Source organism: Rhineura floridana, chromosome 2 (assembly GCF_030035675.1).
Source record: "Rhineura floridana isolate rRhiFlo1 chromosome 2, rRhiFlo1.hap2, whole genome shotgun sequence".
NCBI classification, from domain to species: Eukaryota; Metazoa; Chordata; class Lepidosauria; order Squamata; family Rhineuridae; genus Rhineura; species Rhineura floridana.
Window position 1 is genome coordinate 68,139,000 of NC_084481.1, and position 14,132 is coordinate 68,153,131.

The 14,132-nt window shown below is 42.9% G+C and overlaps 1 protein-coding gene across 1 annotated transcript in view; it reads left to right on the top strand.

The window, feature by feature from the left end:
* Positions 1-14,132, top strand: part of LRP1B (LDL receptor related protein 1B) — a 524,827-nt gene that overhangs the window by 204,822 nt on the left and 305,873 nt on the right. Inside the window, 4 exon segments of the mRNA XM_061608878.1 lie at positions 5,734-5,855; positions 8,919-9,050; positions 10,515-10,649; positions 12,619-12,748. Coding sequence (XP_061464862.1) covers positions 5,734-5,855; positions 8,919-9,050; positions 10,515-10,649; positions 12,619-12,748 — 519 coding nt within the window.

Below are 14,132 nucleotides of genomic sequence, written 5' to 3' on the forward strand. Positions count from 1 at the left end.
GGTGTGTGGGCACGCATACGCGGCGGCGGCTCCGGGCGTGAGTGTTCGCCCGCCAGCTTTGCCGAGTCTGGCTCCGCCTGTCTGACTGTGCCGCCACGCTCCCTCCCGGCACCGTGTGTGTGACAGAGGGTGCGTGTGAGAGCTGCAATCGGCAGGGAGGGGCTGAGTGAGAAGTTGACAGCCGCAAGTGGCTGCATCGCAGGCGGCAGAGGCGCGCACCCCAGGCACCGCACGGGCCGGCCGGGGACCAGCAGGCGAGGGGAAGGAAAGGGAGGCTGAGGCTGGCCAGCTGGCTGGCGAGAGGATGGAGGGACAGGCAGGCGGAAGAAGAGCACGATCGGTGGATGGGTCTGTCTGACGGACAGACAGGTTGAAGTAAATAGACATGACAGACAGACAGAAGTTCAACAGGAGCACTAAAAGGGCGAGTGTATGGACTGGTAGACACAGAGGGGCGGCGGCGAAGGAATAGATAGGAGAAAAGGAATGGAAGGAAAAGCCGAAAATCCCTGAACACGAGGGTCGAAGAAACTGGGGGGGGGGATGGATGAAGAAAAGAAAAGGCAGATCGGCAGGACTAAATAAGAAGAAAAGGGAGACCGAAGGAGATGTGGAAGCGGGAACTGAGAGAAAGGAGTGTGTGTGTGAAGGTCATTCTAATGTATTAACATTTATTGCTAGAACACAGAACAGGACAAAAGAATGCTTGCAGTTTATTACGTGGGTGTGCAAGCCATTGTGTAAGCTATGTCTTTATGCAGTATTGTTACATGACAGAGGAACTCATGTACTGCACAGGGAAGAATGACATGACCTAAACCCTTCATAGGTAATACAGCTTATCTTGCGTCCCTGGGGGAATCCAGTCCTCACCTCAGCCCTAACCCGGGAGAACACCACATGCTTTGTAGGCAGGCACCTATTTTCCCTTTCATCCTTCCCTTTCCTTATATCCTCTCCCAGTACCTGAAACGGACGAGTCGCTGGCTAGAGCTGCCCTTTTCATTCTTTTTCCCCTAACGTGGCTCTCCTTGGTGTCTTTTTCTCAGCCACTGCCAGCTTCTGCGGGCGGAATTTCTTTAACGGCTACTTTAAAAAACTTTGAATCTGGTATCCAAAACCAGAAGAGCCAATTGGGAGGACCTCTTAAAGCTTAGCATCTAATGAAAAGGAAGAAAGAGGCGGCGGCCAATGCCCGCTCGTGAGAGGTGGAGACGCCGTTGGGGGTGGGTTTCCCCCCCCCTCTCTCTCTTTCAGCTGCCAAAAGGCTTAACAGCTAGGAGTGCGAGCTTGGGACGAAAGGGACGAGGAGGTGGGTGCCGAAAGCGTGGTCACTCAGCACGCGCGTGCACGCGCACGCACGCTCTCTCTCTCATTTAAGCAGCATGGGGGAATACGTGACAGAGCGCGGGAGAGGAAGACACACAAAAGCTGGAGATCTGTCGACTTCAAAGAGACTATAGCCGGAGGCCGGAGACAGCCCCCTTTTGCCAGAGTCTCCGGCAGAAAACCGGAGACCTGGCAACCCTATTCAGATAACTGCAAGCACCTTGTGCTTTAATTATTCCTGTACCCTAGATCATGCTGGGCCAGTTCCCTCAACCCAGCTGCATTACACATCTGCAGCTGGCCCACCTATCCTGCTCATTCTCCAGCAGACTGGTGATAAAGCCATTCATCCATCCACCCACAAGGTGGGGAGGGGGGTGAAAGTGCACAAGTCTTACAACATGTAAAGCTAACACCTTCATTGCAATCTAGTGCACACTTAAGCACACTTAAATCACATTGAAATCTATAAGGCTTAACTAATACAGGAATGAAGCCAGGCTGTAAATCGCATGGTCTTCGATATCTGTATGCTGATGCCCAGAGTATGGGAAACAAGCAGGATGAACTTAAACTCTTAATAAAGGAGAGTAAATACAACCTGATAGGTACTATATAACTGAAACTTGGTGGCATGACTCCCATGACTGGAACATACCAACTGAAGGATATAACTTGTTCAAAAAGAACAGAAGGAAAAGAAAGGGAGTCAGAGTCTGGCTGTATGTTAAAATATATATATCCCTGCAAAGAAATACAGGAGGATGAGTTTCTTAGCTCCACTGAGAGTATCTGCATTAAATAAATGGGACAAGAAACAAAAGGAACATGGTGATTGGAGTCCACTATCGACCACCCAATCAAGGTGAAGACAAGAATGAAACTTTTGCAAAGCAAATTGCCAATGTTTTGAGGAGGCATGATGTAGTAGTAATGGGGGACTTCAATTACCCCAATATTTGTTGGGAGACAGATTCTGCTAAACATGGCACCTCCAATAAATTCCTGACTTGTGTTGGAGATAACTTTCTCCTACAGAAAGTGGAGGAAGCAACCAGAGGATCAGCTATCCTGGACTTGATTCTAACCAATAGAGGTGACTTGGTGGATGAAGTGGCAGTCATGGGAAATCTGGGGGAAAGTGACCACACTATACTTGAGTTCTTGATTTTAAAAGGAAGCAAAAGCTGAGAGCAGCTATACACGTAACCCGGACTTCAGGAAAGCCAATTTTAATAAACTCAGAATTACGGTAAGTAAGGTTCTGTGGCAAGCGACCCTAATGAGAAAAGGAGTCCAAGATGGGTGGGAGTTTCTAAAAGAGGAAATTCTAAAGGCACAATTGCAAACAATTCCATCAAGGAAAAAAGGTGGAAGACAGCAGGAGAAGCCAATGTGGCTTCACAGAAAGCTTAGAGATGACCTGAAAATAAAAAAGGAAACATACAGGAAGTGGAAGGAAGGCCAGACAAGGAAGAGTACAGGCACATAGCACAGAATTGCTGGGATGGCTTCAGGAAGGCTAAAACTGAGAATGATCTGAGGTTAGTGAGAGATGCCAAAAGCAACAAAAAAACTTTCTTCAAATATATCCATAGTAAAAGACAGAGAAAAGAACTGCTGGTACAGGTACTCAATGAGGGTGGCAAAATGATAACAGATGACAAAGAAAAGGCAGAAGTGCTCAATTCCTACTTCTCCCAAAAGAGGGTCTATGACCATCCTGAGAAAAGTGAAGTAGAAGGGACAGGATTGCAGCTTGAAATTGATAGACAAATGTTCAAGGAATACCTAATCACTTTGAATGAGTTCAAATTTGGTGGGCCCGATGAACTGCATCGTAGAGTATTGAAGGAACTGACTGAAGAACTCTTGGAACCACTATCTATTATCTTTGCAAAATCGTGGAGAATGGGTGAAGTGCCGGATGAATGGGAGGGGGAGGTCAGCAGGGGCATGGCCTTAAATAGCCTCCCCTGCTCCTCCCCCACACTGGCGCTTCTTGCACCAAAGAAGCCAAAAGTGGATTCATGCCCTTCCTGCCCCTTGTGCCCCCACCCGGACCCTTTTGGGTGCTGGACAGAGAAGAGCGGAACTTTGCAAAATCGTGGGGAATGGGTGAAGTGCCGGATGACTGGAGGAGGGCTAATGTCTCTATCTTCAAAAAGGGCAAATAGGAGGAAACTGGGAACTACAGACCAGTCAGCTGACATTGATCCCTGGGAAAATTCTGCAGCAGATTATAAAGCGGTCAGTCTGTAAGCACCTTGAAAACAATGCAATGATTACTAGAAGCCAACATGGATTTATCAAGGACAAATCCTACCAGAATAATCTTAACTTATTTTTTGATCAGGTTACTTCCCTCATAGACTGTGGGATGCTCAACTTCAGCAAAGCTTATGACAAAGTACCCCATGATATTCTGATTAGTAAGCTAGCAAAATGTGGGCTGGATGGAAGAACTATCAGGTGGATCTACAGTTGACTATAGAATCGTACTCAAAGAGTGCTTATCAATGGTTCCTTCTCAAACCGGGGGAAGGTAACAAGCAGGGTACCACAGGGCTCAGGGCTCTTCAACATTTTTATTAATGACTTGGATGAGAAGGTGCAGGGAATGCTTATCAGATTTGCAGATGTTACAACATTGGGAGAGATAGCTAATACCCTGGAAGACAGAAACAAATTAAAATGTATCTTAATAAGCTGGAGCAGTGGGTAAAAACAAGAGAATGAAATTTAACTGGGATAAGTGCAAAGATCTACACCTAGGAAAAAGAAACCAAATACACAGTTCTAAGAGAGGGATCCTTGGCTTAGTAATACTACATGCGAGAAGGATCTTGGGATTGTTGTTGATCACATGCTGAATATGAGCCAACAGTGCAATGTGGCTGCAAAAAAAGGCAAATGCTATTATAGACTGCATTAACAGAGGTATAGTTTCCAAATCATGTGAAGTATTAGTTCTCATCTATTCAGAGCTGGGTAGGCCTCATCTAGTAGTGGACATCATGCTTTAAGAAGGATGCAGACAAACTGGAACAGTTTCAGCAGAGGGCAACAAGGATGATCAGGGAACTAGAAACAAAGCCCTGTGAGGAGAAACTGAAAGAACTGAGCATGTGTAGCCTTGAGAAGAGAACACTGAGGGGAGATGTGATAGCACTCCTCAAGAACTCGACAGATTGCCACACAGAGGAGGGCCTGGATCTCTTCTCGATCATCCCAGAGTGCAGGACATGGAATAATGGGCTCAAGTTTTAGGAAGTCAGATTTCGAGTGCACGTCTGAAAAAACATCCTGACTGTTAAAGCGGTACAACAAATGGAACCAATTACCTAGGGAGGAAGTGGGCTCTCCAACACTGGTGGCATTGAAGAGGCAGCTGGACAGCAACCTGTTGGGCATGCTTTAACTTGGATTCCTGCATTGAACCAGGGGTTGGACTTGATGGCCTTATATGCCCCTTCTAACTCTATTATTCTATGATTATCTGTCATGGTAACTTTCATGTCTAGAATATATTAGAGTTAAGGAAAACTAATAATTAGTGTTAAGGAAATTTTGCCAAATAGTTTGGAAGGCTCCCATGTGATTAAATGATTTTATTACAGAAGGTTTTGAAATCTTATCTGTGGAAAATATTTAAAACCTCAGCTTTTGAAGGCTTTAAATGTGCATGACTTTGATATACAGTTATGTTTAGCTGAAAATGGAAACTAAAATGTCATAATTAAAGCAAATAGATAATTGTTTTTTCCTTGTAATATTTGCCAAAAATGGTTATCCTACATCTTAATTAATGTACTATATAAATATGTTTGAAGTTCATTATTACATGTCTAACAGCATAGTCCTATTCATGTCAGCATGTGAGTGAATTCAGTTGTACTTGCTTCCAGGTAAGAATTTGTAGGATTGCAATATTAAACTTTTAGTTTGATTTTTTTAAAAACATTGATTATGTGTTGAAACTACCCTTGCAGTCCTATCTTCGTGTTTATGAGGATCCATACAGTGTTGTAAATAACACCATTGTGTTTCTGAATTACATTCTGGATTAATACCAATTCAGTTCTGTGCTTGAGTGCATTTTTTCCCCTGACAAATTGCTAATGCTGGGAGCCTAATTTGGACCAGGACCCTTGCATGGTATGTAGGGGCCGTTAACTGTTACACATTTTTCTCAAAATGCAAGGCAAAGTCCAGATGTGGGAGGCCAACCCAGATTGGGAGTACAATGGGGGAAAGGCTTTAATTCTATCTGGCATTGGGTGGGGTGGGGAACCTGCAGTTAAGGACAACATGTAGTTTGGTCTTTATATATTTGCATTCCATACAGAATTGTTTCCACATTGTTTTCAGTTTCATTTTTTTTCTATATTATGTGATAGGTAGCAATTCCTGTCAACTCAATAATGGAGGATGCTCCCAGCTTTGTTTACCAACCTCAGAATCAACCCGAACATGCTTGTGTACAGTAGGCTATAACCTTCGGAAAAACCGTATGTCATGTCAAGGTATAGCTTTTGGCTATTTTTAGAAATGCTGAGTAAAGGAAATTAAAAAAAACCTAAGGAGTGGTTTCCTAAGAAATCTACTGCTGCATATGTGAGAGAGGAAATGACTATTGTTACTCTGGATCTTTCTGAAAGTATTTCCTCATGTTCTTACTATTATAGAATTTACAAAGTTAACTAAAACAGGATTTGTTGTAATCTCGGTCTCTATTTGATAAAAGAGAGCTTGTTGCAGCCAAGGGTTGAAATAATGCATGGACATAGCAAGCTGGGTTGAACACAGGGTCAACTTCAAACTGACCCTTTATACTAAACCTGCAGAGGGGAAACATAGGTGTGGGAACTGCCTCTAAGTAAGCAGTTGCAATACAGCTATCGAGCGACCAGCTCTTGCTGGGGCAAAGGCAAGCCATTCTGCTTACCCCTTACCCCTGCTACACCCTGCGGGTAAGCAGGGGGCCTTCCCATGTCACTATCCCCTGAGGCCTTACAACTCTGGGTGGATGAGGTAAGTTGAGCCCAAAAGCAGCCCATATCCTGTCCCTGGGTCCTGCAGCCCTGACTTGCAGGTCTTCAGAGCCACTAATCACCTCCAAAGGTGCCTAAGGGGGCCAAGTAGCTGTCCTTACCTACTTCCCTTCCTGCATCTTGGTGCCACAAAAGAAGGACAAATCTCTGTTTAGTCTCCCTTTACCCCACTGCCGAGAACCATGTCTCGCAGACACCTCTGAAGGTCAGACAGAAAAATGTTGTTCCCTGTATCTGTCAGGTGAACTCTATCAGCCCTATAAAGTTCAACCCTGGAGTGCTGTACATCGGGGTGATGTACAAACCAACCCCCATGTGCTAGAAGAGCCAACTGAAGCTGCTGTTTGACCTTCTTGCAGCCCCTATCTATACCCCTAGGGTCACCCAAACAATGCCAAACCCTGTGAGGGAGAATGTCTGACCATATCAGATGAACCTGAGGCCAATGTTGCCTCACAACCTGCAGAACCATCTGCCCCAAATCTTGCTAGAATAACATGGGTAGGAGCTCATCCCAGTGCACCCCACACTGGCCTAGCCATTGCACCATGGCCCACTGACTGAGGTCCAGCTGTAAACCAAAGTGTGACTTCACAGCCCTGTGGCCTGCGCAGAAGATCATGCTATGGCCGTAGAGTAGGATGCGCATCTGCACTGTCCCCATCCAGCAACTGGCCAAAACCAAAACCAATTACCAACAGTTAAGCTCCCAGGCCTCCAGGCTCACCAAAGGGGCAGATGTAACTCCTGTATGCCCCAGATTTCCATTGTCTGATGGCCTGCACCCAGCTGAGCTGCTGTTGAGGCAGCTCCAATTCTAAAAATTGGCCCCAAAAATTGGCCCCAAACCCTGTGGGGTCCACTCCCAGGTTCCCACTTGGTGAGTGCCCAGTTCCCACTTGGTGAGTGCCCAAAACTGAAACTTTGTGAGGGGAGACCCCCCTCATGAATAAACAAATAACCCTGCCCGGAGCCCTGGAACTGCAAGTAATGCTGCAATGCCCTCACAGGACAGATGTCCAGTGTTGGGGAAGGAGATAACACTGTGGTGCGACCTTTGCACCACTGGTCCATCTTAGACTATCACAACAATATTGGATTAGACTCCCTTAAAACTAACATCAGACCACAGAAGAAGAGTCCAACTTGGACCCAGCAACCACTTGATTGAACAGGCTCCAAAAAAATAAAGTGAAGGCCGCTGGGTGAAACAGCTGAACCTCACATGGTGAAGAGATTGCATAGGGAGACTAGGGTGCCCTGCCCCACCCCTGCTGCCAAAATCGCCTTCACTCCAGAAGGTGGGGGAAATGGCACCCCTGGCCTGGAGCCCAGAGACTCCAAGGCGACATTCCCCAACCTGGCCACCCACTCCACAGAGTGTGCAATACAGACTCACCTGCCACAGCCATCAGCCACGAAACCGCCGCAGGCCGGCCTCCTGTAGCCAGCGTCAATGCCATCTCTCCCTCAGGTGCAGTTGCATCCATCTCCCTCTCAGGTGCCACCGGTGGGGCTGAGCCAGGCCCGGCCTCAAAAGCTTCCAGCTCATTAGGTTGCCTTGGAAGCTTATTGTGGTTCTTTTATGATAATGGACATAATTCCTTGAAAGACAGCTCGTCTGCTATTATTGATGTTCCTTTTCAGTGCAAGAGTCACTCTCAGTTTGCATAATCGTCTGCAAGGCACAGAGGCAAAAATGTAGAAAGTTTGAAAACCATTGGTTCAAATAATCAATATCTCTATAAGTTTTACTGAACTATAATATGTTCCAGGCCTTGCCTTGAATATTTAGCTTTTAATTTTTTTAAAAAAAAGCATCTAGCCTTTTTTACATATAGAGATACAAGAGAAATTGTGCTGCAGTATTTTACCCAATTGCTTAGTCAGAATAAAATGCCTCCTGCCTTACATGTTCTATTCAGAGCTGTGTGGCAATGGCCTCTTGAAATCGGGAAAATGGCACTCAACACCAAAATTAATAATACTTTTTAAAATGATGGAAAATATTTGGGGGGAAAAGATTGAAAAAAATATTTTTAGAAAATTTGGCTCAGCTCAAACTCTGTCCGGTGAATGCAAAGGGACTGGAACAATTGAATTACATGCAATTCTATACATGTCTACTCAGAAAAAAAAGTTGCTTGCCAGATGGGGTGGAGCCCCTACACTAGGTTCACAGGAGGTGGGCTGTTGTTATTTAGTGGGAGGGAGAGGGACAAGGCAGCAGGGAGGTTGGTATGGTGCAAACGCAACAGGAGGAATGCCAAATTGGCTCCGAAGTAAACCTCTTGCCTTGTACTTATTTCTAGGTAAGTGGATTTAGGATTGCAGTCTTAGGCACTTTCTTCTTTGGCATTGATTCCCCTCTCCCTTCTGGTGTCCCCTGAGGTGCCATCATCCAAGATTTCTGGCAATGGGTCTGATGTTTTTTTCTTCTTGCCTCAAGCCAACATATGTTTTTTTCCAAAATTCCTGTAATCATAATTGCTTTAAGTGATTTTTACTGTTTCTGTGCATGTGTGTTTTCTTTAGGCATAGAATCATTCCTGATGTATTCTGTTCATGAAGGAATTAGAGGAGTTCCTCTTGATCCAAATGATAAAACCGATGCATTAATGCCTATATCAGGAGCTTCATTTGCTGTGGGTATAGATTTTCATGCAGGTGAATAAAAATATGAATATTTACACATATTTTAGTATAGTTAGCAGTTATAAGATGCTGTCACCCATTCTGGAAATCCAAATATAAGAAAATAAAACATCATGACCTTTTTTGGAAGTGACTTGAAGCTTAAAACAGAGAAAAGAAGTTGTGAGTGTTTGATGCAACTGAACATGAAACACATAGAGTGTATCTATACTTCAACTGTTTTCCAGGACAAGTTGCATCCCTAGATTAAGTTGGCAATAACTAGACTACTTCTGTTCTGTTCCACTTCATTTGCATTTTATAGCTTTCCTGTTTTAGTTGCTACTACTTTTGGCTTCAAATCCATGTTAATAGCTGTCCTACAGTCCTTTGCTCATTTGTCAGAAGTGTGAATGGAGAAAGGAAAAGGAAAGGAAATGTTAGAGAAGTAATTGCTCTCCAATGTTTTCATGGAAAGCTTTCTTGTCTATGTGATTTTTTTTAAAATGAAAAGTGAATACTTATATTAGTATGATGGAAGGGACTAGGGGAAGTCAAGTGTTGTGAAATACTTACTGCAGCAGTGGCTCATGGGGATGGATAAGTGATGGCATCCCTGTGGGTCCAGTGCCACCCAGAGCTTTGCTGATGCCCCCTCACACCATCCCAAGAAGGACCATGCTGCCTGGAGGATGCCTCTGCCACACCCCGAGTCTCACAGGACAAATGGCAAAGTGAATGCTGCAGCAAGATGTAGTCTCCTAAAAATAGCTACTCACAGAAGTGTTCTACTTTTGTGAAAATTTATCAGGTCAGAACGTTCTGAAACCTCTGAATTTTGGTTTCAGGTAATGATAGGGCAGCCCTCTTGCACTTGCTGCTGGTATTAATGCAGCTACCAGTGCAATTGTATGCATTATACTTAGAAGTAAAACCTGTTAAGTTCAGTTGTGGTCCCCAAGTATACAGTGTGTAGTGTTAAGTGCATTCATTGATGAATGACCAGTGTAGCATCGTAAGACCATCTTACCAAGATCATAGCTCCTCCTTTTATAAATAGCTTCTCCTTTCATAAATAAGAAAATTGCAGTCTACTGTTTTCCTTTTCACAGAAAAGGAGAAATTTCATGTGAATTCACACTTCTGACAGTAAAACTGCTAATAAGGTACACTGCTTGTGTGATCAAGTATTTGTGGAGATTAGCTGGCTGAAGTAACCAACTCTTTCTCAGCCCTCCACAATTATATAAATCACACCTGCTGTGTGGATGTTTTTCACATGGAGGCAGTGGTTGTCACAAATGGCATGTCCATGTAAGTGCTTTGAGCCATGAGCCTGCCACCTCAATGCACTGGATGTGCTGAGGTGGAAACCACCATTAAGAATGAACCAAGCCCACAAAAGATTATTTTAACATGATTATTCAAATGTATTAAAATGTATTACAGATTTAAGATTATATTTTTACAAATTACTTACTTTTAATATTTTTGTAGGAAATGATACAATCTACTGGACAGACATGGGATTCAACAAAATAAGCCGAGCTAGACGGGATCAGACATGGAAGGAAGACATTATTACAAATGGTTTGGGAAGAGTAGAAGGCATTGCAGTTGACTGGATAGCGGGTAACACCAGTTCTTTATTTTTAATTCTTTATCTTAGTACATTCGTTTGTTGTGTCTTTTCAAGATAATCAACTTGTTCTTTAATATGAAAAGCACTGGGTTTTTTAAAAAAATTCTAAACAGTATATGAAACAAATGATAATAAAACTAAATTAATAAGATTGGACAGAGGAAGCAAGAGTATGATTGTACTTTGTCATTCCAACAATTAGAGAGACTCCAATTTGATATGAACTAATCATTTTGTTGTCTCCTCTCTTCATATTATCATGTTGGTTGTTTTGTTGCTGCAGGACCCACTGGCACCACCTCCTCCTCCTCAGTGCCTCATCCATTCCTTCAGCGGCTGGAGGCTTTAGGTGCTCCACTGTGTCCCTTCTACAGTCACCGTCAGTTCCAGAAGCATGTTGGGCCTCCATGGTGCAGGCAATTTTTCCTCATGGCACCTTAGCTACAGTATTGTCTTTGAGGCAAAGTTTCCTGTGTCATAGAGGCTCTCTTCAAGGGGGCAGGGCCCAATGTGCTTCTGGCAGTGATGGCTGTGGAAGGGCTTGTGGTGCAGGACCCAGAGCCTCCACCCACTGAAAGGATGGGTGAGTATGGAGGAGGAGGAGGTAGCAGCACTGGTGCCCCTGCCACAGCAAAGATAGGTTGCAGCAGGCCTGATGGTGGTTGTTGTTAGGGCCCCCTGTGAGCTCCTGTGTTCTCAGGCCAGGGCCCAACATGGCCACCTTCTGGCACCGGGCCTGGCTGTGGCCCTTCCCAATAAAATAACTGAATAGACTTTGGTTATCATATCTTTTTTTTACCAATAATAAATACCATTAATCTGATTTGTTCAGATTAACCTAATGTTCTAATAATGATCCAAATTCTGAGAATATTTTTATCACATTCCCAAAGTCTTCTGCTGGATCAAAGCTAATTCTTTTTCATCTGCATATAGGTTTCGCCTGCACTACTGTTTTCCAATTTTGACCTGCTTTAGTTCCAAACTCATTTGGATCAACTCTGGTAAACGCTTGACTGTTAAGGCAAATAACATTTGAGATAGGGAACACCTCTGATGGGTAGCTCAATAAAGATGGAAAGTATCAGAGCTCATACCATTTACTGTAACAAATGTCAGAGGATTTATATAGATCATTTTAATCCATTTGACAAATTCCTCTCCAAAACCAAATTTATTTAATACCTGCTGCAAAAAAACTCTGTTGAATACTATAAAATGCTTTTTCAGCATTTCTAGTTTTTTTAAATACTAATTGTGATTTAAAATTATGTCTATTTTGTGTTCAATAGTAGGTTTGCTTGTATCTTTCAGTTTCTTTTTCAATATTTTCTAGCTTGGATCCAGACATATGAATGGAAGACTCCTTCTACTTATAAAAGGGGGATTGAAGCAATCAAAGGGGGGTAGGAGGCATTTTTGGCATATTCCTCCTTCCCCTTGCAACCTTCAACACCATCTCTCGTGCTGTTCTAGAGGGTCCCCCAATCCTCCAGAATAGCTTTCCAGGGGAGAAAGGGGGCTGCTGGAAGAGGGATAAATTTGTGAAAATCACTTTCACTCCTTGCTCTAGTATGAATGTCTCCTCCACTCAATGGAAGTCTGGATCCGGCCACACTATTTTTGTTTGTTTTATTCCGACTATGTTTGTTTTATTAACTTAATAAGAAACGTTGAAGAACTCTATGTAATGGGAGAAAGTACAGGCTGTTGTTCCTTGTTGTCTTTCCCTATCAACATATTTAAACATAAAATTAGAATTGCTTAGTAGGAATCTGTAACAAACACATTCTAATATCATTTGCCCAATACAAATAGCATTCAACTATTGATTTTGTTACTTTACATAAAAAATTAGGCATAAACCTTAAAGATTATTTATATTCTATGCAGTTGAGAAAAGCATTTCTTAAGGCTTATGTCACCATAACAGAATGGTGTTTTTTCCCCCTCTTCCAGGTAATATATATTGGACAGATCATGGCTTCAACTATATTGAAGTTTCCAGGCTCAATGGCTCTTTTCGATATGTAGTTATTTCTCAGGGTCTCGACCAGCCAAGGTCTATAGCAGTACACCCAGAAAAAGGGTAACTTGAAAATTTATATACATTCATTTGAATAAAATTCTTGAAACAACAAATAAAAATATTGTTAACTTGTAGTGTGGCATAGTGGCTAAGAATTTAAGTTCCTAGTTTAAATCTCACCTTAGCCTTGGATTCATTTGACAGTCTTATAAAAATGCAGTTCTCAGCCTGAGCCCCATAACTAATGGAGAGGTAAACTTATTAGCCTGTTCTGTTGCAAGGGTTACTCAGATAATTTATGTGATGCCACCTAAATCACAAGAAAGGTGCTATATAAATGCCAAATATCACTATTATGATTTAATCATATCTCCAATATAACAAAACTAAGATATCAAAGTATCTCAATGCTGGGCCAAAATATTCAGCATTCCAGGGTTAGGAGGGGGAATGGCCCCTGAAGATGTTTGTGATTTTTTGGGGTTGAACAAGATGCTCATATTTTTCTTGGGAAGAGGTGGCTTACCAGGATAGACATGAGGCAACAGAGCATTCAGTCTTTCTTTTACTGGAAAGAGACTTTGCCACTGCCAGTGGGAACAGCCATTTTGTTGTGTTATTTGCTTCTTTATTTGCTTATTTTACCAAGGATGCTCAGGGGAATGGCACTGTGTACAACGTAGCTCTGTTCCCATTTTATCATTCCCAGTGAGGAATGGTGCCAGATTGTTGCTGCTTATTACAGCTCCACCACTGCTTAAAGTGTCAGCAAAGCTTCTTTCTTGTAATATATATATAAAAAGGACTGCAGCCCACTGCTGCCTCATATCTGTCATGGTAAGCCAGCCCCATGAATAACATGAGAATTTATCCCAACTCTCCCAAAAGTTTCCAGAAATGCCCTCTTACATGGGAGGCATTTGGCCCTTTGAAAGTAACAAGGGTGTTCTCAGCCCAGCCGAAAGCCTAATATCAGCTTGTCAAATGTTATTAGCAGTTGTTTGCCTGGTAGCCTTCTATACAAAACATATTTTCTTCCTCTTTGCAAAATATTTTGTGTTTTTAATAATAGTATTATGTACTTTCAAACTATTTTTCAACATGGAATCGTATTCAGGCTCAAACAGTGTTATGCAAAATATTTTATTTCATATATGTATTTTATCTAGAGATAAAATGAAATGTATCAGGTTAGAAAATTTCTAAATTTTTATTTACTGCATGTAATGCCTCTTACACCAGTTCCTAGTATTAATGCAACTACATGATAGGTGAAAGTACACTAGGAATGGATAAGTCTCAAGCATTCTGTTCTCCATGTGCTGTCAAAGACTGTTGTACCCCCTGACCATCAGAAGCAGCTGTGAAGAGAAGGTTGCAGTTGAGCAGGCAGTGGTGGGAACTTCCACAAACTTTCTTCTACTCGTTGAACTCAGGATCCAGC